General features: G+C 41.9%; 1 protein-coding gene across 6 annotated transcripts in view; it reads right to left on the bottom strand.

Annotated features, from left to right (window-relative positions):
• CSTPP1 (centriolar satellite-associated tubulin polyglutamylase complex regulator 1) overlaps positions 1–21946 on the bottom strand; it is a 223319-nt gene extending 201373 nt beyond the window's left edge. For 3 of the 6 annotated variants that reach the window (XM_016919771.4, XM_009460154.5, XM_063782452.1), the window contains exon 1: positions 20629–20770. In XM_016919771.4, the coding sequence (XP_016775260.1) occupies positions 20629–20674 (46 nt within the window). In that variant the 5' untranslated portion in view covers positions 20675–20770. 6 annotated transcript variants of the gene reach the window in all.
• Between the last annotated feature and the right edge of the window lie 4610 nt (positions 21947–26556).

The following is a 26556-nucleotide window of genomic DNA, read 5'->3' as shown; positions in this document are numbered from 1 at the left end:
AAAGAAATTGAAACTGAGAGGATGCCTGATGTGTTTGAACTGACCTTAGGCTATAAAGTCTGGGGGACAAGTTCATAGAAAACCATGCACAAAAGGAAAGGCAATTATTAATTGCAGGAAAATGAAAAAAAATGTTCAAAAAGGAGAAATGTAATCATAGTATACTATATTACATATATTTTACATATATATGTTGTATACTATGTGTATATATACATATATACTATGTATACGTGCATACATATGTATAATTTTCACAGTCATAATAAACACTGAATATTGATTTAACCAAAAATTATAATAATTTTGTTAGAAGACTAGGAAGAAGGGAAATTGAGTAGTATAAGAGACCTAAATCCTCATCTTCTATAATATAAAGTCATTAAATAATATCTAAAACTGAAAAATCAAGAAGAGCAATTTAAGCATGTTATTTTAAAGTACACAGCAAAAAAAAATTGTTTTTAATGCTGAAAAATTTGAAAATGGCCTCCTCGAAAAAGGGGGTTTCGTTTACATGCTGTGAGATCACTGCAAACCTACCTCACTGTGTTGAAACGGGACAAATACAATAGAACGCATTGGGTGGTGTGTGTCTGATCCTGGGTTCTTGTCTCCCCTAAATGCTGCCCCCCAAGTTACTGTATTTGTCTGGGCTTTGTAGGACTTCACTAAGTTGATTGCTAGGTGGCCTAGTTTGTGTAAATATAATGTATTGGTCTTCCTCCGTGTTCTTTGGGGGTTTTGTTTACAAACTTCTTTTTGTATTGAGAGAAAAATAGCCAAAGCATCTTTGACAGAAGGTTCTGCACCAGGCAAAAAGATCTGAAACATTAGTTTGGGGGGCCCTCTTCTTAAAGTGGGGATCTTGAACCATCCTTTCTTTTGTATTCCCCTTCCCCTATTACCTATTAGACCAGATCTTCTGTCCTAAAAACTTGTCTTCTACCCTGCCCTCTTTTCTGTTCACCCCCAAAAGAAAACTTACACACCCACGCACATACACATTTAATGCTTGGAGTGTCTCCACAACTCTTAAACGATGTATGCAAAAATCCTGAAGCTAGGAAAACCCTCCATCCCTTGTTCCCAACCTCCTAAGTCAAGACCATTACCATTTCTTTCTTTTTTTTTGCGGGGGGGGGGGGGGGGGTGGATGGAGTCTCGCTCTGCCGCCCAGGCTGGAGTGCAGTGGCATGATCGGCTCACTGCAGCCTCTGCCTCTTGGGTTCGGGCGATTCTCCTGCCTCAGCCTCCTGAGTAGCTGGGATTTCAGGCACCCGCCGCGCCCAGCTAATTTTTTTATTTTTAGTAGAGACGGGGTTTCACCGTGTTGTCCAGGCTGGTCTGGAACTCCTGACCTCAGGTGATCTGCCCACCTTGGCTTCCCAGGGTACTAGGATTGCAGGCATGAGCCACCACGCTAGGCCGACCATTTCTTCATGTATGCATGCCAAACACTTAAGACACTGCTGTAGCCTGGGTGCAGTGGCTCACACCTGTAGTCCCAGCACTTTGGAAGGCTGAGGCGGGCGAATCACAAGGTCAGTTCAAAACCATCCTGGCCAACACGGTGAAACCCCGTCTCTGCTGAAATACAAAAAAATTAGCCAGGTGTGGTGGTGCATACCTGTGGTCCCGGCTATTCAGGAGGCTGAGGCGGGGGAATCGCTTTAACCTGGGAGGCGGAGGTTGCAGTGAGCTGAGATCGCACCACTGCACTCCAGCCTGGTTACAGAGCAAGACTCTGTCTCGGAAAAAAAAACAAAAAAACAACAACAAAAAAAACCACACTACTGTATTTTGGATGGATCAAACCTACTTAATTTTAATTTCTAATCCTAAAGTAAAGAGATGCAATTGGGGGCCTTCCATGTAGAAAGTGGGGTCAGGAGGCCAAGAAAGGGAATATGAATGTATATCCAAGTCACTCAGGAACTTTTACGCAGGTGCTAGAAACTTATGTCAAAGTGGCCACCAGATTGTTTAATAGGAGATGAACGAATGTAACTCCATGTTTACTGCTAGAAACCAAAGCTTTGTGTAAAATCTTGAATTTATGGGGAGGGAGGGTAGGAAAGCCTGTACCTGTCTGTTTTTTTCCTGATCCTTTTCCCTCATTCCTGAACTGCAGGAGACTGAGCCCCTTTGGGCTTTGGTGACCCCATCACTGGGGTGTGTTTATTTGACGGTTGATTTTGCTGTACTGGGTACTTCCTTTCCCATTTTCTCATCATTTTTTAACACATGCTGACTCTTCCCTTCCCTTCTCCTTTCCCTGGGAAAATACAATGAATAAATAAAGACTTATTGGTACTCAAAAAAAAAAAAAAAAAGAAAGAAAATGGCCTCCTCTGAGGAGTGAGACTTCGGGGTGAGAAGGTTATGGTGTAGGGTACTGCTTTTTTTTGTTATAACTCTTATAGACCCATTTGATTTTTAAAATTCTGTAGTTAAGAAACATAAACATCAAAAACTTTAAATCCAGCAATTCTTTGAACTTTCTTCAATGGAAGAAGTGGAATTTTGCGCTCTCTGGATTCTCCCTCTTCTTTTTTATTTTATTTTTTATTTATTTATTTATTTTTTCAAAACAGAGTCTCACTGTGTCGCCCAGGCTGAAGTGCAGTGGTACGATCTCAGCTCACTGCCACCTCTGCCTCAGGGGTTCAAGTGATTCTCCTGCCTCAGCCTCCAGGGTAGCCGGAATTATAGGCACCTGCCACCATACCCAACCAAATTTTGTATTTTTAGTAGAAATGGGGTTTCACCACATTGGCCAGGCTGGTCTCGAACTCCTGACCTCAAGTGATCCACCAGCCTCAGCCTCCCAACGTGCTAGGATTATAGGCATAAGCCACTGCATCCAGCCGAATCCTCCCTCTTCTTATGCATTATTTGTGACATCATGTTTTCCTAAAAGAGTTTTTCAACTGTTTCTTCTAATTATTATTTTGTAATGCTTTTGTATTTTTTCTTTTACCAATTGCCATAGTCAACTTTGCTCCTGTTAGCATTCTTAGTTACTTCTTTTTTTAAAATGATTTATGCAGCCTTACTTCACATGCTTTAATGTAGCTCAGAATACTTGTACTTGGCCCTAGTCGAGCTATCTTTCTTCTTTCCCCCAGTAGCTAATACAAACTGTCTTTGCTCTCCTCAAGCCTTTTACTTCTGCTTCCCTAACTCTAAGAAGATAATCTTGATTCTTACTTCAGACAAAGAAGAGGTCATCAGGTAAAGAACACCAATTTCTAGCTCCATTTCTAAGTTTAACCATGTCCTTCATCACCCTTACTTCCTACCTCTGTTGTTCAAATATAATTACGCCATGTGAAGCGGTTTTAAGATCACCTTAAGACCTGATTTCTCACTTGGGAATTCTTCCTAATTGAGAAAATTCTTACTTATGAATTGCTTTCAAATATGGCAAAATGTCTGTCAATATTACATGTAATAATGAAAGTTGACATTATATTGTTTTATACATATATAATAAAACATCTATCCATACTTTAGGGTTGATAAATTTTTTTTTAGGTCTCAAATATTTTCAAAGATCCCATAACAGTTTGTTGGTTAGGCACCACACAAACAGTGCCTTCTGGATAAATATGGTCCTGACTCCCAACTTCAAAATAGCCTTGCACCTCTGCCTTTGATCCTAAATTTCCTCGTACTTCTAAAAATGTTCCATCAAGTATTCATCATCCTTTCCTTCCCTTGGATCTTCCCTCTCTCCCTGTACAATGGTTCCTTTCCCTTCAGCCTAAAAACATACTCAAGTTTCTTCCATCTAAAAACTAAAAACAATAAACTCTCTCTTCCTCCTCTTGCTATCACCCCCTCTCCTCCTTTCCCTAATTGGTCAAACTTCTTGAAACGAATCTAGCCTATTCTCAACGCCTTCACCCTCCGATTTACTCTTCAATCCAGCAAAATCAGGCATCTTGCCACACTACTCCATGAAAACCTCCCTTAATGCCACTAACAACCTGCCTTGCAGCCCGTATCTTCTTTGACCTCTCTGAGGCATCTGGTATCATTGAACACTTCCTCCATCTTGAAACTCTCCACCCCCACGTCCCCAGTGTCTGTGGCACTGCCTTTTTCTCACTCTCCTCCTAAATCTCTTACAAATCACTCTCCAGTCTAGGAAGATAAATATCTTTCTTTATTGTAAAACTAGCTCTCTGGAAACAAGATTTTGGTTTCTACAATGGGTCTCTAACTCTCAATAGAAAAATAAAATTATTTAGCAGCAAAGTTACCTCCAACGCCCAGCAACAAACCAATTACAAAGAACTAAAAATTCTAAAATTACATGTTCTCACTAAGGTGAACGACTCACTAGAGTATAGAGAGGAACTATTCTGATTATTGGAAAGGTTTACAAAGGACAGGAAGTGACACAGAGAAATGACAGGCAACATAAAGTTAAGAAAGAAAATAATAACCATTGTAAAAAGGGAGCAACTGAACTCAGAGACAGGGACCAGGGATAAAATAACTTTGTACTTCAAGAGGTAGAGACAAAAACCAAATACTGACCAGCACATCTATGCTTCACCTGTGAATAAGGGCAAGCAGCTACCAACAATACAACTTGCCTAGAGTAGGGTAGATGTCTCCACCGCATATACTAGGTATGACAGATTTTTGTTTGTGTACCACCAAAAATACACTGCCATTCTTCTTGCACACGACTGTCCATTAGACTAAAATTCCCTGCCTCGTTGGCAGTTAGCAGGGACCTTATTAAGTTCTCACCTATGAAATGTGAGCACAAGTGATGTTTGCATCTTCGGCTTCACTTGCCTAAAAGGTCCTTGCCCTGGATTCACTGCTTCCCCTTTTACTGGCTGGAAATGGCTACAATTGAGGCAGCTTTGGAAACCATGTGTTTCAGAAAGAATGACTGCTCTGCTAGCTGAAATCCAATGATGACTTCCTAAAGCAGACCCTGCCTTTCACATCCTGGATTTGGATTAAGTAAGAAAGAAAGAAAGTGCTTCTTGTATGAGCCATTGCACTGGGAGGGAGGGGGAGTTAAGTGGTGGAGGTTTTTTGTTTTGTTTTGTTTTTATAACACCAGCTCAGCCCTCACCCTAATACCCTGAGAGATTAGGAGCACCAAACCACCTGAAGTGCCAAACAAACCTCAGTAGACCTCAACAGCTTACTGACTCAGTAGGAAACATTAGTCTGGAGAGAAGGGAATGGTAAGTACTGGTGTGGGAGCAGGGAGATGTCTTCTTATTAATTAATAGCTATAAATTAGAATTTAACACTGAGTGGCACCTAAACCACTTAATTTCAAATTAGAAGAATTAGAATCAAATAACAGCTTCACTAACTGCTATCTATATAAATGGAAAATTTACTTAAGTTATTTGAGCCACCATTTCTTCTCATGCATAAAAAAAATAACATCCATCTTCATGGGTAACTGTTATAACATATTTATAGCACAATATAATAAATTAGGTCTAAAATAATGACACTACCTCACCAAGAAAATGTTAAATTATCTTCTATATATTAAAACAATCTGGCAGGGTATGGTGGCTCACGTCTGTAATCTCAGCACTGTGGGAGGCCAAGGCGGGTGGATCACCTGAGCCCAGGAGTTCGAGACCAGCCTGGGCAACATAACAAACAAAGAATTTAAAAATTAGCTAGGCATGGTAGCACACTCCTATAGTCCCAGCTACCTGGGAGGCTGAGGTGGGAGGATCACCTGAGCTCAGGAGGTCGAGGCTACACTGAGCCATGATCATGCCACTGCACTTCAGCCTGGATGACAGAGTGAGACCTTGTCTCAAAAAAAAAAAAAAAAAAAAGTCTAAGGAATATATCATATATTCTGTAGAATTTTCTACTGAATTTAAGTTCTGACACTTAAATTTTTATTGAACTGAATGGGAAAGAAGGCTCTTAGAAATTACAAAACCTGAAAGAAAGTGGCTAACAATACTACTGGCTTTAGAGTCAGATAAACTTCATTCAAACTTCAGCTCCAGACATACTAGCTCAGTGACCTTGGACAAGTTATATAACTTAAATCCCAGTTTCCTCAAAGAAAAGTGGGATCAGCTGGTGTCTACCTGCTGTGAGGACTGAACGAGACTGCTGTCTCCTTCAGTCCTCCTGCATATGAGAATTACTCTAGATGGCATATGAAGAACACCTATTTGAAAACAGTTTCCAGGCCAGGGCTGGTGGCTCATGCCTGTAATCCCAGCATTTTGGGAGGCTGAGGCGGGTGGATCATGAGGTCAGGAGTTCAAGACCAGCCTGACCAACAGACCAGCCTGGCCAATATGGTGAAACCCTGTCTCTACTAAAAATACAAAAATTAGCCAGGCGTGATAGCAGGCGCCTATAATCCCAGCTACTCGGGAGGCTGAGGCAGGAGAATTGCTTGAACCCGGGAGGTGGAGGTTGCAGTGAGCCGAGATCGGGCCATTGCACTCCAGCCTGGGCAACAAAGTGAGACTCCACCTCAAAAAAAGAAAAAAGAAAAAAAGAAAACAGTTTCCACTTAAGACAGTATTTAGGCAGCTGTACTACTTAAAAGTTGAAATATTATCTCTGTATTAAAAAATATATATATGAGACATGATCCCTGCCTAAGGGATTAGAATTTAAAAGAAAGTCTTTAGGCCGGGCGCGGTGGCTCATGCCTGTAATCCCAGCACTTTGGGAGGCCGAGGCAGGCGGATCACAAGGTCAGGAGATCGAGACCATCCTGGCTAACACGGTGAAACTCCGTCTCTACTAAAAATACAAAAAATTAGCTGGGCAAGGTGGCAGGCGCCTGTAGTCCCAGCTACTCGGGAGGCTGAGGCAGGAGAATGGCGTGAACCTGGGAGGCGGAGCTTGCAGTGAGCCAAGATCACGCCACTGCACTCCAGCCTGGGCGACGGAGCGAGACTCCATCTCAAAAAAAAAAAAAGAAAAGAAAAAGTCTTTCCCCTTTTTGTGTCACCTAACAGCAAATGAAATCTGGGAAATGAAGTTACCCAAATACTACTAACTGTAATTGAAAACAAAAGATTAAATTCTGAACAGCCAAAGCTGTTTTTAATCACTTGGCTAAGTTTGAGAACTTTCCAGTTGGAGAGCCTGATGTCAGGTCCTTCAATAATAGTTATTTTCAGGCCGGGCACGGTGGCTCATGCTTGTAATCCCAGCATTTGGGGAGGCCGAGGCGGGAGGATCACTTGAGATCAGGAGTTTGAGACCAGCCTGGCCAATATGGTGAAACCCCCATCTCTACTAAAAATACAAAAATTAGCCAGGCATGGTGGCATGCACCTATAATTCCAGCTACTCGGGAGGCTGAGGCATGAGAATTGATTGCATGAACCCAGGAGGCAGAGGTTGCAGTGAGCTGAGATTGTGCCATTGCACTCCAGCCTGGGTGATGGAGCGAAACTCTGTCTCAAAAAAAAAAAAAAAAAAGTTATTTTCTCTTACCATCCTAGGAAAGATAAGAAAAAATTTATAATGTGAGACAAATTCAACCACTTCTTTTCCTTCTAAGTTTGTTTCTCATTTAGAAATATGATATCAAAAATAAATATTTATTGGAAGAACAAAGGTCAAAACAGTCCCTATGTTCAGGCATGGTAACAAAGATTAGCAAGACTCCAAAGGCTATTTGTAAATATACCCTTGAAAAGAAAAAAGGCAAGGCTGTTCTCCCAGAAGATTTAACCTATCTTTTGCCTGTACATTCACTATTCTTTATCGTGCCAACCCTTGAAGAGAAGGCAAAGACTGCATATGTGAGACTTTAGAAGACAATCATGTTTCTAAACAGCAGGTCTGGTGGTTCATAGACTATCAAGAAAGACAATCAATTTTAGGTTTCATTAAATAGTTTACTCTTAAGATACTAGACATATATTAATTAATTCAGCCTCTCAACCCTCTGTGAGGTAGCTTTTATCAACTCCATTTGTTGGGGAAATTTGATCAAGGAGAATAATAACAGTGTTTTCTATTTACAAAATACCTTCCCTATAAGGAACTCCACAAGTTTATCTTCTCAATCATCTTTCATTCCTGTGAGGTAGGTGGCAATATTACCTTTCCCACTTTTATAGGTGAAATGCTGTGGCTCAAGAAGCTTAATGACTTACTCACATGGTAGCCTGTATTTTATCCACTAACTAGAATGTACTCTTGAGATTAACACTAGACCATGGACTCAAGGCTTAACTGCACATAACTGACGTGTGGAGCTTCTAGTTTTCTCTATAGCCATCTTTCAATGCATCGCATTCCAAAAAGGACTGGAGTCATGCTTGCTGTTTAAGCTCATGTGTTCACTGTTTATGAAGTTTATTGTTATCATTTCTCTAAATTGGACTACTTAAGTTTCATCTAGGTGCCCAAGGGCTAAATTATTTTTTGTTTACTGTCTGTGCACCAGCATTGTAAATGATGTCATGAGGAGTGTATAAAACTCTTAGACAAAGCAGCAGGGCCAATAAAAGCAGCTCACTTGGGGAAGAGTACATTTCTTCTTTCCTTTTTTTTTTATGTAGCCATCACACAAAAAGATGACTCATTAAGTCCAAAAGAGGTGACTATGACATGTAAGCACTTCTTACGCAGCCTTCCACAAAGAGACCTGAGTGGCAGCATAAGGCATCCTCTTCTGTGCAATTTCCTCCAGGCAGAATGTGCATTTGTGTGGCTATATACACAATTATAATCTCCTCTGAAAGGCAATTCCTTCCATATGACAGGCTGAACAGTGGCCTGAGTGCTAGCCTCATGTTGCCCAAGCAGTTAACATGCTGAAATACCAGACACATTTAATCTCTCCTTTCTGAAAAACTAAGATGGGACAGAAGAGGCAAAGTTGGAAAGAACTCCACACAGAGAGAAAGGAGGCCAGCCCAAGCGCCCAAACTCACTTTCTCATGGGCTGAACTTCTTTGTGTGTTGCCTACTTACGTGTCAATTTGCAGGACTTTGGGGCATGAGAACCATGGAGCCGACCGGTTCTGGCAGCCTCTCCATTTGACAAGCAAAGCCGAAGACGTGTGGCCTTTCGTATATCTTACATTCAAAAGTGTTATTGTTTCAAGCATGCCTATTTTAAAATACAGAATTTTCCCATTTAGAACAGGTCTTTGTAAGTTGGCCACAGGAGGAGTTCTGCCACATTAATTTAAAGGGAAAAAAAAAAAAAGTGGCAATGGGCCCTAATGCAGCTCTATCCCCGCCAGATGCCTCTGTTTACTTTGGGCCAATGGGACTGTCCCAGGTGAGAGAAGTCTGAATTTAAAAAACACCTGATCTGAAGTCCTGGGGCACAAGCAGATTTCTGTCTGAGATTACAGAAACTGAAGCTTGTGTTTTATCACAATTACCTGTAATCTCGGGGCTAGATAATAGTATTAACGAGACCTCGAGTTACACAATAGGACAGCTGGAAAAAAGGCTCTTACTTTCTCCAAAGAATAGTGCTTTAAAAGCTAATTGAATGAAGAAAAAGAACAGGCTCTGAAAGTGCCGTCTCAAACAATATTTACTTTTACTAGGTTCCTGCTAATCAAACAAAACTTAGTCAAAAGCTTTCCATGAAAAAAATACATTTGATGATTTCAGCAGTAATTGCTTTGTTTAAAGAAAGGTGCTTAAGAAAAAACATAGCTAATGGGATCAGTAATTTGTAAGTTCAGTTGTGTTTGGGAAAATCCCTCCTCTCTTTGATAAATCATTAAAATTCTGCTCAGATAAATGTGTTTTGACTTGAAATTCCAATCATAGAATGAGCTATTTCCTAAGGCCCCTAGGGAAGTAGTGTAAGGGTGATCCCAACACAGAAAGAGGACCCAGAGATTAGTTTACAAGGGTAATTCCAGTCTTAATCAAAGCATATCACTCTGTCCAACGAAAGGACAGGATCTCATTGAGATGCTCCAAAATTGTAGAAAATCTCCTTCCTTTTTAAAATATTGGTTTTACAAAATGGATTAAATTTTAGTGTTATGTAACCCAAACACAGAAACTATGGTATCAACCAAGAAATTAACTTTAGGTATAAATCAGAGTTAAAACCGAACAGATCCAGAGCAGATTTAATCATCCTTTTTCATTCATGGAAGGGGGGAAAAACATAGTTTCTCTCACATGTTAGGAATTCAGTAACTATTTGTTGAACTGGATTCCTTTCTCCCATTTATTTTAAAATTTATTCTGTTACTTAAAGTAGACCATTCATTCAACAACTGAGCACTTCATTTGGGCCAAGCATTGTGCTAGATTTTAGAGAGAAAAGGCCTGCCCTCATGGCTCACATTCTAATAAGAAACAGACAATAACCAAGTATACAAGTAGGTACACAAGATAACTCTGATAAGTGCTATGAAGGACATAAATAGGATGATGAACCAGAAATAGGATAATGGATCATGTCTCTTCTGCTCTACTATTATTTTTATTTATTTACTTATTTTTGAGATGGAGTCTCGCTCTGTCGCCCAGGCTGGAGTGCAGTGGTGCAATCTCGGCTCACTGCAAGCTCCGCCTCCCGGGTTCACACCATTCTCCTGCCTCAGCCTCGCGAGTAGCTGGGACTACAGGCACCTGCCACCACGCCTGGCTAATTTTTTGTATTTTTAGTAGAGACAGGGTTTCACCGTGTTAGCCAGGATGGTCTCGATCTCCTGACCTCGTGATCCACCCGCCTTGGCCTCCCAAAGTGCTGGGATTACAGGCGTTGAGCCACTGCTCCCGGCCTGCTCTACTATTATTTTTAAAACTTCAATTTATCTACTCGGCCCCTAGAATTATTCATTTAGCACATATTGCATTTGTGCAAATAAAAGTGATCCCCAACTTCTGAATAGCATTTGGAATAAAGATTTTAACATTACTTGAATACATAAATGATAAACAAAGTCAAAAATTTTAAAGCTATCTTAAAACCCCAGAATAACACTGACATCACTCTGCAATTTACTTTGGAGAAATGGAGGTAGGCAAGGGTTGGGAACAACATGCCTTAGAACTTACTGGCTCTTTTTTCCCCCCCAACAAAAAGATATTTATTTATTACATGTATTAAATAGGTTATTACAGAATCTTTGGAAAAGGAAAAAAATCTAGATCGACCTTCCAGGAACAACTCCCAAAAGGCCCATTCCAGAACTAGGCTACCAAGGGAACTGCTGTCCCTTCCATGACTGAGAAGCTGCTGACCAAACTGAGAAAAGGCCAAGATAGCTGCTGGCTCTAGAACCATATAGCTCACATACTCTTTACTTATTATACTGTCTTTTTATGTTATGGTCATTTATGAATATGTCCCATCTCCCATCTACTGTGTAAGTTTCCTGTGGGGAGGGATGCTTTATATTCATATATTCATGCCTGGCTTTATATAGAGAAGGTATTCAGGGAGGAAGAAAAGGAAGGAGAAGGGTAGGGGGAGGAAAAAGGAAAGAAAGAGGTGACTTTGTGAACATGTTCATAATTATTTTATTTATTTATTATTATTATTTTGAGACAGAGTCTTGCTCTGTCGCCCAGGCTGGAGTGCACTGGCGTGATCTCAGTGGACTGCAACCTCTGCCTCCCGGGTTCAAGCGATTCTCATGCCTCAGCCTCCCAAGTAGCTGGGACTCCAGGTGCGCACCACCATGCCCAGCTATTTTTCATATTTTTAGTAGAGACAGGGTTTCACCATGTTGGCCAAGCTGGTCTCGAACTCCTGACCTCAAGTGATCTGCCCGCCTAAGCCTTCCAAAATGCTGGGATTACAGGCATGAGCCACCGCACCTGGCCCATAATCATTTCAAAGTGACCAGTTTTATGTATTATAAACCTACTTTCCAAAGATTTAGGAAGTCAGTGTAACACCTATTTTATTTCATTTCCTTTCTGCAGCAACCAAACACTTTAAGGCCCTAAGAGAATTTCTGCTAACTTACTGTAAACAGCAATATTTCCTAGAATAGAATTGGGTTTGGAAGGCTCACTAGTTATATTCAAATAAAAATAAGTTTATCAGGATTCATTCAAAATCAAAAAATAGAATGTGTCTGGAAGTCAGACAAGTAACTATCACATGCTGTGGTATCAGCAAATACAAAAAAAATTAAGATTAGCAACACTTATCTTCCACATAGAAGGGGTCCTATGTCAGAACCTTTGCCAAGGCCTAAAGAAGTTGTATTAACCTCATGGCTGGAAGAGACTATATCAGTAACTGTTAGATGTTGTCTTAGCTCAGATACTGTGAGAAACAGACAACAAAACAGGATCAGACATGCGAGAGATGTACTGGGGGAAACGCCCATGATAGAAAATGGGAAGGAAGCCGGAGGAGTCTGGGAGAGCTAAGAGATCAAATGCAGGTGTGACCCGAATTTATTATCCCTCCTTTAGGAGGGACCCTAATTATTATCCCTCCTTTAGGAGGGAGAAGGGAGAATGAGGGACTTAGCAGTGTGCAGTGAGAGTCTTTAAGCCAAAGTCACCCACTAGAGGAGTAAAACATCTCATGGAAGTGGGTCTGTCCTGCCTAGTCATTGACTAGGAGCAGTCTGTGGAAAGTGTGACCTCAGTGTGAACAAGGTGTTAGATTCAGAGCTGGGGTCAGGAGTCAATCACCCTCCCCTCCCCAGTGTAGGAGATCTGAGAGGCACACATTCCTGGTTGCCACCAGATGTTTACGTATTTGCACAAAAATATGGTAATAACACTAGCAGCTAATATTTATTGAGCACCTACACAGGTGCTCTAACAGGATAAATGCTTACATGTATGAGGCAAGCACAATTTTTTTTTTTTTTTTTTTTTTTGAGAAGCAGTCTCACTCTGTCACCCAGGCTGGAGTGCAGTGGTGAGATTTCAGCTCACTGCAGCCTCCTCCTCCCGGGTTCAAGCAATTCTCGTGTCTCAACCTCCTGAGTAGCTGGGACTATAGGAACACACCCCCACGCTCTGCTAATTTTTGCATTTTTAGTAGAGACGGGGTTTCACCATTTTGGCCAGGCTGGTTTCGAACTCCTGACCTCAGGTGATCCACCCGCCTCGGCCTCCCAAAGTGCTGGGATTATAGGCATGAGCCACCATGCCTGGCCTTTTTTAAATTTTTTGAGAAAGGGTCTCACTTTGTCACCCAGGCTGGAGTGCAGTGGTGTGAAAACAGCTCACTGCAGCCTTGACCTCCTGGGCTCAAGCCATCCTCCCACCTCCGCCTCCTGAGTAACTGGGACTACAGATGCATGCTGTTGCACCCAGCTATTTTTTTTTTTATTTTTAATAGAGACGAAGTCTCACTATGTCCCATTGGTCTCAAACTCCTGGGCTCAAGCAATCCTCCCTCCTTGGCCTCCCACAGTGCTGGGAATATAGGCGTAAGCCACCATGACTGTACTATTATTACCCACATTTTGGAGATGTGGAAACTAAGGCACAGAGAGGTTAAGTGATTTCTTCTAGGTCATACAGCTACCCAAAGTACAAAGATGATTGTCAATAAAATTCTCCCAAATGGTAGAAGTTATCTTCCTCACTGCCTGCCTCTGAGAGATGAGTCCAGTGGCAAGAAGAAATTGGAATTTTACCATTCCCTGATCCATCCTCATTCCTCGGATGCCTCCTCATGGCAGAAATGTTAAATGAAGACACTGGAATCACTTGACCTTACTCCAGGATCCACGTATAGGTCTACACAATAGTTGGAGCCCCACTTTGGGAGTTGCTCAAAGTATTTATAGCATAGAGTTTAACCATGTGGACTTCAATTAGACTGCTGGGTTAGAATTCTGGATCCACCACTTACAACTTGTTATTTGGTATCTTTGTGTGTAGTTTCCTCATCTGCCGAATGGAGATAACAACTGAAACTATCTTCATATACATCAATATATGTAAAGCATTTAAAATGGTACCTGGTACAGAGTAAGTTCTTAATAAGTCTCAGTTGCTTTTGTTAGCTACTCATGTTTAGGGTACCCTAAGGTCAGATTATTCATATTCCATTTCACATATATGTATGAATTAAGTGTAGGAGAGTATACAATGATAGAAGGTATACAGTGATAGAAGGTAGACAATGATAGAAGGTTGACAATGACGAGTAAAACACAATTCTTGTTCCCAAGAAATTTATTTGCAAGAGCCTCATCCTTAATAAGGAAGCAAGAATTACTGCCCTTTGAACCAATAGGGGTTTTTTGGTTTGTTTTTATCTTTTTAGTGAAGAGGAAAAAACACAAGCTGTGGAATATGACAAACCTGGGTATGAACCCCTGTTTACTATGCATCATTGCCTGTGTGACCTTGTGCAAATCAATTAGCCTTTCTAAGCCTCAGCTTCCTTATTTATAAAATGAGAAGATGATATTAATAACTACTAATTGGGACCAGTAAGAGTACCCACTTCATATGGTAGTTGTGAAAATTAAATGAGATAAACCACAGTGCCAGGCATATAGGAAGAGTTCAAAAACTATAGCTTAAAAAAAAAACTACCCAATTTATTGTGATTCTTCTAAATGTCTAGTCCCCAAAGGAGAAAGGCCATCTTTGATTTCTAGAGTTATCTATTATACTAACCCACTATCAACCGTAGTGAGAATAAGCAGGTTCCATGGAAAAGAAGAGGCAACTTGGAGCGTGAGTGAAAGCATGCACCTCACCAAATTAGGTGGAGTAAAAAATAAACCTCACGCCCTCATGCTTATACTCAGGTCAGCACGTAGGTGGTATGTTTGGCAAACCTGGGACCAGAACAGGCTGCCCTTTGGCTCTAGAGAGCTCGCCACACCCAACCAGATACACAAACACACCTTCAGCCTCTGGCAGAAGCTTCCACTAAGTAGGTTTCATAAGGCTGGAAACCTTTTGCGGGTCCTACAGAGAGGGTCTATACTTATTTCATCTCCTTACCAGACTCTCCTTTCTCTCTTCAGGCCTAGGCATTAACACAATTTTTATCACTACATTCTGATGACTGCAGACATGAATATCATTAAGCTATTTTTTTTTTTTTTTTTTTTTTTTTTTTTTGAGACGGAGTCTCGCTCTGTCGCCCAGGCTGGAGTGCAGTGGCGCGATCTCGGCTCACTGCAAGCTCCGCCTCCCGGGTTCACGCCATTCTCCTGCCTCAGCCTCCCGAGTAGCTGGGACTACAGGCGCCCGCTACCACGCCCGGCTAATTTTTTTGTATTTTTAGTAGAGACGGGGTTTCACCGTGTTAGCCAGGATGGTCTCGATCTCCTGACCTCGTGATCCGCCCGCCTCGGCCTCCCAAAGTGCTGGGATTACAGGCGTGAGCCACCGCGCCCGGCCATTAAGCTATTCTTTAGTGATGATCTTAAGATCTTAAGCCATGCAAGGCCATGATTACAGGTTCCTAATCTACAAAGTCAGTGGGGAAAGGATCAGTTTACCCAACATGATAAAAGATTGACTTCTTCACTAATAGTCAGAAAGGTAAATACAATCCCTAGCTAGCAGGGAGAAAGGGATATCTCTAGATATTCTTTGGATAGGTATCCCTGTAATTTACACCATAATCCTAAAGAGAGGTCTCCAGATACACTAACCAAGGGGAACTCAACTTTAGCTTTTGGGTTTCACTGAATGCCTAGGGCTTTCCAGTCTGCAGTTTTGTTTTCTCTATAAGTATAGTCTTCTTTAGGCTTACACATACAAGTAACTTTATAATGTATAAAAATAAAAACAAATGGAAAAATCACAGGTATTTAAAAATTTAAATCAGGAAATATTTTATTAATCTATTCTGTAGGGAGTGGTTTTAAACGGTCATTAGATTGAGGGTGAATAGGTTGGCCAGGCGTGGTGGCTCACACCTGTAATCCCAGCAGTTTGGGAGGCTAAGGTGGGTGGATCACCTGAGGTCAGGAGTTCGAGACCAGCCTGGCAAACATGGTGAAACTCTGTCTCTACTAAAAATACAAAAATTAGCTGGGCATGGTGGCAGGTGCCTGTAATCCCAGCTACTTGGGAGGCTGAGACACGAGAATCACTTGAACCCTGGAGGCGGAGGTTGGAGTGAGCCAAGATCACATCATTGCACTCCAGCCTGGGTGACAGAGCGAGACTCCGTCTCAAGAAAAAAGAAAAAAAAATTGAGGGTGAATAGGTCAAAGCAGCATGCCTCTAAGAGAGACAAATTGTAATAGGCAGGGATAGTTCTCAACTAAAGACAAACGCATTTCAGCAGAGTGATACGGTTTGATGAACCAGGAGAAGGCAGTGAGGGGTGTGACCATGCTGAGGGCAGTATGAATGTCTAGTTAGTGGTTAGGACAAGGAATTAAGACACTTAAATATGCAACAAAGCATGAAGAAGCATTTGTATAGGATTCAATTATTAGGTGGTTGGTTGGGCTTCACAAACACTGAAGCTTTTTCAACCAACCTGAGACTCTGATTCTGTTTGTAGATTCATTCTCAACACTGCCACTGAATTGGCCTTCCTGAAAACGCCATTTATGAAGAGACCACCAACTTCTATTCACCAAGGCACCAATACACCAAATATGCCAAGCCTTTGAGACATAAAATTCAAACAGCAAACACCCAAGGAACTGAACAATGAACTAGCCTTTTCAAATATTTCATATATTCATTGAGTACTGGGTAATAAAATACATAAAATCTTTGGAAAAAAGTCTAGGCATTGCTTGACATTGATACTGTTATTCATTAGATACAAAATTGTCTGTGATATCCCCTTTTAGCTGATTGATGGATGTGGTCACTGTCTTAAGCTCTCTCTCTATATATATGTCTATATATACGTTCATGTATATATGTGTATATATATAGCTTTCAAAGACCAATCAGCCCTTAAACTTGGTAAAAAGGCACTCAACTTCATTTAAAAATGCATATTAAATCTACTCAGACTATCTGTCACTTAGATTGAAAAAATCCAAGTTTGATGTATTTCGTTGTCAGCACAATGGGGAAACAGGCATTCTCTTTCATTGCTGGTGGCAAAATGGTACAACACCTATGAAGGGCAATCTGACAATATCTATAAGTTCAATGCATATGCCCTTAATCCACCAATTCCACTTTGTGGAACTTATTCTTGCAGATACACTTGCAAAGGAACAAAACTGCAGGTTATTCATTGCAGCATTCTTAGTAACAGCAAAAGGCTAAAAACAACTTGTTTACCAGTGCGGGACTGGTTAAATAAATTATTTAAATACTATATAGCTAAAAATGAATTTCATGAAGAACGAAGAAGCTCTCTACTGACTGAGAAATTACTTCGAGGCCAGGCGCAGTGGCTCACGCCTATAATCCCAGGACTTTGGGAAGCCAAGGTGGGCAGATCGCTTGAGCTCAGGAAGTTCAAAAGCAGCCTGGGCAACATGGAGAAACCCTATCTCTACCCAAAATACAAAAACTTAGCCAGGTGTGGTGGCTCGTGCCTGCAGTTCCAGCTACTTGAGAGGCTGGGGCAGGAGAATGGCTTGAACCCAGGAAGTGGAGGTTGCAGTGAGCCGAGATGGTGCCACTGCACTCCAGCCTGGGTGACAGAATGAGACTCTGTCTCAAGAAAGAAAGAAAAGAAAGAAAAGAAAAAACAAAAGAAACGGAAATTACTTCAAGATGTATTAAATGAAAAAGTATGCACTGTATACTCCTTTATGTATATAATAAACTCTGGAAAGATACACAGGAAAACAATAATAGTGATTACTTTTGGGCGGCTGAGGATGGATGGAAACTGGGCAGATGGAGGCAAAGGGGTAGGAGGCTTTTCACTAAAAACTATCTATCTATCTATCTATCTATCTATCTATCTATCTATCTATCATCTATCTATCTATGCATTTTAGAGGCAGGGTCTCACTCTATCACCCAGTCTGGTCTTGAACTCCTGACCTCAAGCAATCCTCCTACGTCAGCCTCCCAAAGTATTGGGATTACAGGCATGAGCCACCATGCCAGGCCTAAAAAATACTTTGAATCAAGTTTCCATATTACCAACCTTAAAAAATATTTTAATATTAATTTTTAAAATAAGTTAAACAAAATGTAAACCAGAATTGTTTTTCATTTAAAAAGATGTTGGCCGGGCACGGTGGCTCATGCCTGTAATCCAAGCAGTTTGGGAGGCCGAGGTGGGTGGATCACCTGAGGTCAGGAGTTTGAGACCAGCCTGACCAACATGGAGAAACCCGTCTCTACTAAAAATACAAAATTAGCCAGGCGTGGTGGCGCATGCCTGTAATCCCAGGTACTAGGGAGGCTGAGGCAGGAGAATCACTTGAACCCAGGAGGCGGAGGTTGGGGTGAGCCCAGATTGCATCATTGCACTCCAGCCTAGGCAACAAGAGTGAAACTCCATCTCAAAAAAAAAAAAAAAAAAAAAAAGAGGTAAGCCAGGTGCAGTGACTCACACCTGTAATCTCAGTACTTTGGAAGGCCACAGTAAGAGGCTTGCTTGAGCCCTGGAGTTCAAGACCAACCTGGACAACATAGTGAGACTCTTTCTCTACAAAAAATTAAAAAATTAACCAGGGATGGTGGCATGTGCCTGTAGTCCCAGCTACTTGGAAGGCTGAGGTAGCAGGATCACTTGAGCCCGGAGGTTGAGGCTGCAGTGAGCCGTGATAGTGCCACTGCACTCCAGCCTGAGTGACAGTGCCAGACATTGTCTCAAAAAAAAAAAAAAAGAAGAAGAAAAAAAAAAAAGATGTGCATGGTACATCCATACAATGGAATATTATTCAGAAATAAAAAGAAATGAGTTATCATGCCACAGAAAGACATGGAGGAAACTTAAATGCTTACTGCTAAGTTAAAGAAGCCCATCTGAAAAATTTACACACTGTATGACTCCAACTACATGATATTCTGGAAAAGGCAAAACTTTAGAGACCATAAGATCAGTGGTTGGCAAGGGCTGCAGGGGGAGGGAGAAGGATCAATAGGTGGAGCACAGGGGATTTTTTAGGACAGTGAAACTATTCTGTATGATAATGGAATGGTGAATACATGACACACATTTATCAAAACCCACAGAACTGAACAACACAACCCTAATGTAAACTATGGACTTTAGTTAATAATATGTATCTATAATAATATATCTATATAATAATAATATATAATATATTATTATATATTATAAATATATATATGTTTATCCATTGTAACAAATGTACCACACTAATGCAAGATGTAAATAATAGCGGAAACTGTGAGTGAGGGAGACCCAAGGTATATGGGAACTCGCCGTACTATCTGCTCAATTTTCTGTAAACTTAAAACTTCTCGTCATGTGCAGTGGCTCACGTCTGTAATCCCAACACTTTGGGAGGCCGAGGTGGGCGGATCACCTGAGGTCAGGAGTTTGAGACCAGCCTGACCAACATGGTGAAACCCCGTCTCTACTAAAAATATAAAATTAGCCGGGCGTGGTGGCGCATGCCTGTAATCTCAACTACTCGGGAGGCTGAGGCAGGAGAATCGCTTGAATCCGGGAGGCAGAGGTTGCAGTGTACTCCAGCCTGGGCAACAGGAGAGAAACTCTGTCTCAAAAAACAAAACAAAACAAAACAAAACTTCTTTAAAAAAATAAAAGTCTATGAATTATTTAAAATGTGTATTGTGGCCGGGCGCGGTGGCTCACGCCTGTAATCCAAGCACTTTGGGAGGCTGAGGCGGGCAGATCACGAGGTCAGGAGATCGAGACCATCCTGGTTAACACGGTGAAACCCCGTCTCTATTAAATATACAAAAAATTAGCCGGGCGAGGTGGCGGGCGCCTGTAGTCCCAGCTACACGGGAGGCGGAGCTTGCAGTGAGCCAAGATCGCGCCACTGCACTCCAGCCCGGGCGACAGAGCTAGACTCCGTCTCAAAAATAAAATAAAATAAAATGTGTATTGTGTGCATATGTGTGTGTGTGTGTGTACATATCTATGCGTGTGTGTGCCTTTTTTCATTCATTAAATGCCTTATACACTAAAGATGCTCAACAAAGTACTACATATACAGTCTTAGCTCAAGAGCCAAGTCAATATCTCAAGTTCTGTTGGAGTGGGCAAATCCGGTTGTGATCCTAGCGCTACCATTTTCTAGCTGTGTGGCCTAACTTACGCAAGTTACCTCTTCAGCCCCAGTTTCTCCACCTGCAAAACTGGAAGAAAACACGGTAATTCCTCCTAGGGCTGTTGAGAAATTCAAATGAAGAATGATGCATGAAAAATGTTTAGCACAGTGCCTAATGAAAAAGAAAAGCTCGAAATGTTCGCTGACTGATTTGGCACTTGAGGTTCCAAGGTTATTCTTACTCCACTACCAGCATATCAATAATACCCCAACAGGGCCCCAAATCCTCAACGCCAACCTGACCCATTTGAACACAATCCACATTGCCTGAGTTCCAGCCCCTACACTTCAAACATTCTTTACTTCCCAGGTGCTTTTTTCCTTCCTGCTCGGCCTTACAGGCTCAGGCCCTGGAACCCCCGCCTCTCCGCCCCTCCCCATACCACCCGGACCCGATCCCACTCAGACCCCGCCCCCGCCTCCTCCCAGACCCTGGCCTAATTCGTCTGCACGTCTTTCCCTCCCCAAAGTTAAAGGGGGTTCCTACCCAGATACTCGTAGTCCGGTAGGGCTAGGCGCTCCGGACTCAGCATCCTTTGACCGGGGTGGCTTCAAAGCTCCAGCTCTCCGGCTTCCGGAACCCAGGATGCCGTCTCTCTCCGTTGCCATGGCACCCACGCGGCGGAAGGGGGACGGGAGCTGGAGGAGGTGTCACACAAACAGTCTCCGTGTCGCAAAGTGGAGCTGGCCACTCAAGTTCCGGGGGCAGTCGCTTCACGATGGTCCAGGTTTCTTTGGACTCCCATTCTTGAAGACTTGGTTTTAGAGGAATCTGAGATGAAGAATTCTTTTGAATCCGTTATGTTTCCCAGTGTCGAAGAATTACTGTCAGCCGCCCATATACGCAGTTTCTGAATTTCATAACTATCCCTGCTTTTATACACTGTTTATCCTAACTCAGTAATAGCCCCCGCCCTTTGGCCCCCATAAACACTTAGTATCCCATTAGCTATTTTTATCTCTTTGGTATTTACTATCTTAAATTGCTACAAAGTGCTTACGTATGCATATACCCTGGATGCTTCTAGAGGTCAGAGATGTGTCTTTTCTGCCTATGACGGCTGGACACACAAAAGGTACTCATTAAGTCCTCTGAGATAATTGCCATTTCTTCTCAATTCTCACTCAGTCGCCCAGGCTGGAGTGCAGTAGCGTGATCTCGGTTCGTTGCAACCAGCGCCTCCCGGGTTCAAGCGATTCTCCTGCCTCAGCCTCCCAAGTAGCTGGGATTACAGGCGCCCGCCACTACGCCTGGCTAATTTTTTGTGTTTTTAGTAGAGATGGGGTTTCACCATGTTGGCGAGGCTGGTCTGCAAACTCTTGACCTCAGGTGATCCTCCTGCCTCAGGCCTCCCAAAGTGCTGGGATTACAGGCGTGAGCCACCGCGCCCAGGCTCAATTCCTTTTTATCTTTGGTTCTTCTTTCTATTCCTAGCCCTTACTATTTGGTACCTTTCCCAGGTGTCTTTCCTTTTTCCTACCAAGACATTGCTCTTCTTGAGGGAGAGGGGCTGCAGAAACGAGGACACCAATTAGATTTTTTCCCTATATGCCCAATTGCTCACTTCTTCTTTAAGAGAATATTCACTGGTTTTCAAGTTCCTAAATATTTCTTTTCGCCCCTCTCCACTCCTGACAACAGGTCAGAGATCTGTAGCACTAGACACAGTTCAGACATAGCAGAAAAAGCCACTCTGTCCTCACTTTTTTAGTGCCCTCCCCCTCCAACAAGGTGAGGTTTGTGAAAAAGAGACAAAGAAAACAAAATCAAGCTATCAAAGGAATGACTGGGAAACCAGTAGACCACCTACACTGGGAGGAAAAGGAAAGAGGAGGTTCTTCTCTTTGTGTTCCGAGTGGCCTATTCTTAGCCTCCTCCAGTAAGGAGCCTCAAACCTCCTAATTCTTGCTTTCCCTTAAAATTGTATATGTGTCTCAATTCTAGGCTCCTGTGAGTCACTCTAAGTTTGGATGTGGTGAGGTTAAAAGGACAGAGCCAAAGTAGGAGCAGGGCTTAGTGTCTTGAGGCAAATTTACTAATTTGGTATTTGGTGTGAAGTCCAGCAAATCTGATTTTTTTAAAATTGCCTTCTTATCTGCTTCCCCCATCTAGCTTGAGGTTATGGGAGGTTCATATGTTCCATAACTGTGGCTTTTTACTATTTTATTAATAAGGTAATACCATAGTAATTATTAAGTGATAATTTTACTTTATTCCCAAGCAACTTGTAGCTATTTGCAAATAATCTTATTTGTCCTCATAAAAACTTTCTGCTGAGGTGGGCGGATCACGAGTTCAGGAGTTCCAGACCAGCCTGGCCAATATGGAGAAACCCCATCTCTACTAAAAATACAAAAATTAGCCAGGCATGGTGGCACACGCCTGTAATCCCAGCTACTCAGGAGGCTGAGGCAGAAGAATCACTTGAACCGGGGAGGCAGAAGTTGCAGCGAGCCAAGATCGCACCACTGCACTCCAGCCTGGGCGACACAGTGAGACTCCGTCTCAAAAAAAAAAAAAAAAAAAACCTTTCTAAGGCACTTTTCCATTTTCTAACTAGGGAAACTGAGGCACAAGTCACAACAGTGACTTGTCTAGTGACTTGTCTAGCATCATGCAGCCACATAGTGGTAGAGCTACAACTGGATCTCAGCTATCCCAACATCCAGGCCAGTGGTCTGACCACTAAACCACACAGTCTCTTTTTTTAGGGTTTGTTGACCTGGCTTTTATTTATTTATTTTTCCTTTTGCTCTGCCCTGCTAGCAACTGGAAGCTCCCAGATAGAAGAAGATAATGTTGAGTCCAGGCTGAACATTTGACATCGTCTTATTTGTGGAGCATTATCCTGGGACTTGGCGGGTGCTGGCTGCTGGGGTCTGTGTGGTGGAGCTGGGAACCAGCCCCAAGAATATAGCTTTGTTTGGGCATTAACCCATTTGTGGTTATAATAATGATAAGTTTCAGCACCAGTGGCGCCCGACTGTTAATGACTCAAAGAAGGCTAAATAAGAACAAGATGTCATCTCTGGAGCAATTTGTAGGTTTTTCCTACAGTTCCATCCCTTCCATAAAAATCCGAAGGACCCCTGTATTCAAAGTCAGTCTTCCACTCTGAATGTCCTGAACAGTCTATTGAGGAGGAGGACTTAGAAAAGTAGGAGGTTGCTAGAGTAAGGCTTCACAAAAATTTGAAGTTTCACCGAAATAACAGGTGGCCTTACTGGTAGTGGAATTACTGACTGTTTACATTTTTCTTCTTTATATTTTTCTATAGTCTTAAACTTTCTATAATAGGCATGTATTATAACCTGAAAACAAATAATAGATGAGTGGCCTGAAAATCTTTAAAATTTTTTAAGCAGATGTGATGACCTTCCAGACAGTGTTTGTTTTTCCCAAAAAGAAGCCACTGCTAGATTTCTCTTCTGTCACAGATTACATGATAATAGATTTTTGAAACACATTGGTTATTGGTGAAATTTTTCAATGAAACATACACTACATCAGTCTTAAGAAGAGTAGAAATATATAAGAGTTGTTAAAATTAAGTGTATTTTTTGTGACTTGAATGTGAAAGAAAGAAAAAAAATGTCAGCCTTTGATTTAAATTGACTTTTCAGGTTCTTAACTTATCATAATATATTTCTTAAAAATTTACCAAGAAAAAAATCACCGAGGTAAATCGGTAAGTCAGAAGACAACTCCATAATCCTGAAAAGAGGCAAGAGGCAAGTGATAAGATATTGATGATAAATAGAGCATCGGATGTTAAAGGCAGTACTACAGCATGACGACTGTAAACATCAAATTCAGAACAATAAGAAAAAAACAAGAGAGAGAATATATTGAGATGGTTTTTGTTTTTGTTTGTTTGTTTTTTGAGACAGAGGCTCACTCCGTCATCCAGAAAGGAGTGCAATGGTGCAATCTCTGCTTACTGCAACCTCTGTGTCCCAGGTTCAAGCCATTCTCCTGCCTCAGCCTCCCGAGTAGTTGGGACTACAGGTGTGTGCCACCACACCCAGCTAATTTTTGTATTTTTAGTAGAGACAGGGTTTCGCCATGTTGACCAGACTGGTCTCGAACCCCTGACTTCAAGTGATCCACCCGCCTCAGTCTCCCAAAGTGCTGGGATTACAGGTGTGAGCCACTGCACCTTTTGTTTTTGTTTGTTTGTTTTGTTTTTTAGTATATATAAGGTCTCCCTTTGTCACCCAGGCTGGAGTGCAATGGCACAATCACAACTCACTGTAGCCTGGAATTCTTGGGCTCAAGTAACCCTCCCACCTCAGCCTCCTGAGTAGCTGGGATCACTGGTGCATGCCACCACATCCAGATAATATTTTTAATTTTGTAGAGATAAGGTCTTGCTAGGTAGCCCAGGCTGGTTTCAAATTCCTGAGCTCAAGCGATCCTCCTGCCTCAGTCTCCCAAAGTGCATGAGCCACTGCACCCAGCTGAGACATCAATTTATCAGATTATAATTTCTGATTTTATAATGAGAAAATTAATAGACATCTCTGGCTCTGCAGAAGACCTATTAAGAGATTGATAGGGAAGAAAATCCTCCCTATAATTGAAGACTATAGAAAAGCAAACGATGAATACACTAAACAGTTTTAAACTTCAAGGAAGCAATAAGGAAAGAATAAATGCAGGCTGAATTATTGCTATAAAACAGGTTCAAGAAACTAGGACGAGCTTTTATCAACTGATCAAGCAGAAAAGATGCTAAAGGCAAAGTAGCTACTAAGAAATGCAGGTCATGAAATTCATGCTGAGCTACTAGGCTCTGCATGAAAGGCTTATCTTCCACAAGAACACAGCAGAAACTAAGTGTGATGCCACTGTTTGGGATTCATATGTTTCAATTAAAAATGCTATTTATAGAAGGTCATTTTGTACTGCCACAAGCCAATGGACCAGAGCTTTGGAGTAATTTGTAAAGAAAAGAAATGTTCACAAACTCTTGGGCAGTTAAGAATAACTAATGCATTATAAGAAACTAGTTAAGGGGATATGGCGTAAATTGAACTGAAGTTCAAAGGTAATTATGGACTGTACTTTCTTGTTATTCTATGTTTTCAAATGCTGCAATAAGAGTTGCAAATTACACATTCATATAGTTTGAAAGGGGGGATGATTTACTGATTCTTGATAGCCCACAAAAATTAGTTATGCCTTCTTCTGTCCTAGACTATGCAGTTTTGTTTTGTTTTGTTTTGTTTTGTTTTGTTTTTTTGAGACAGAGACTCGCTCTGTCACCCAGGCTGGACTGCAGTGGCGTGATCTCGGCTCACTGCAACCTCCACCTCCCGGGTTCAAGAGATTTTCCTGCCTCAGCCTCCCAAGTAGCTGGGATTACAGGCACGCGCACTGCACCTGGCTGATTTTGTATTTTTAGTAGAGATGGGGTTTCTCCATTTCGGTCAGGCTGCTCTCGAACTCCTGACCTCAGGTGATGCACCCGCCTCAGCCTCCTAAAGTGCTGGGATTACAGGCGTGAGCCACCGCGCCCAGCTAGTATGCACTTTTATAACCATTTATGTCTTTTTAAAAAATTCTTCCTACTAGATTGTGAGTTCCATGAGGGCAGAGACAGTCTTCATTCATCTTTAAATTTCTGGGACCATGTGCAGTGCCTGCAGAAATCAGTTATACAATAAACGTCTGTTAAATGAATTTGTTTCCCTCTAGATTAGAAGTTTAGAAAACAAAGACCTACCAATCAATAGGATTTATGGGCGCCTCATGGCAATCAATTCATTAAAAATATGTATTAAAGAAAAAGGTGGCCAAGTGTGGTGGCTCATGCCTTTAATCCCAGCTGCTCAGGAGGCTGAGGCAAAAGGATCAGCTGAGCCTGGGGTGATCATGCCACTGCACTCCAACCTGGAGCGAGACCCTATCTCAAAAAAAAAAAAAACAAAAAAACCAAAACCAAAAACCCCAAAACGGCCAGAAAAACAAAAGGCATCATTGAGAAAGACATTAAAAGTCAATCAGAAAGCACTGGCAAATGCTTCCTACACCTAAATAACCATGTATAAAATGCCCAGACTGGCCGGGCGCAGTGGCTCACGCCTGTAATCCCAGCACTTTGGGTGGCCGAGGTGGGCAGATCACCTGAGGTCAGGAGTTTGAGACCAGCCTGGCCAACATGGTGAAACCCTGTCTCTACTAAAAATACAAAAATTAGCTGGACACGGTGGCACGCACCTGTAATCCCAGCTACTTAGGAGGCTGAGGCACGAGAATTGCTTGAACCTGGGAGGCAGAGGCTGCAGTGAGCTGAGATCGTGCCACTGCACTCCAGCCTGGGCGACAGAGCAAGACTCCATCTCAAAAAAAAAAAAAAAAAAGTGCCCAGACTAGGCATGGTGGCTCATGCCTATAGTCCCAGGATTTTGG

This window comes from Pan troglodytes, chromosome 9 (assembly GCF_028858775.2).
Source record: "Pan troglodytes isolate AG18354 chromosome 9, NHGRI_mPanTro3-v2.0_pri, whole genome shotgun sequence".
Taxonomy (NCBI): domain Eukaryota; kingdom Metazoa; phylum Chordata; class Mammalia; order Primates; family Hominidae; genus Pan; species Pan troglodytes.
This window is presented reverse-complemented; position numbering and strand designations above follow the sequence as displayed.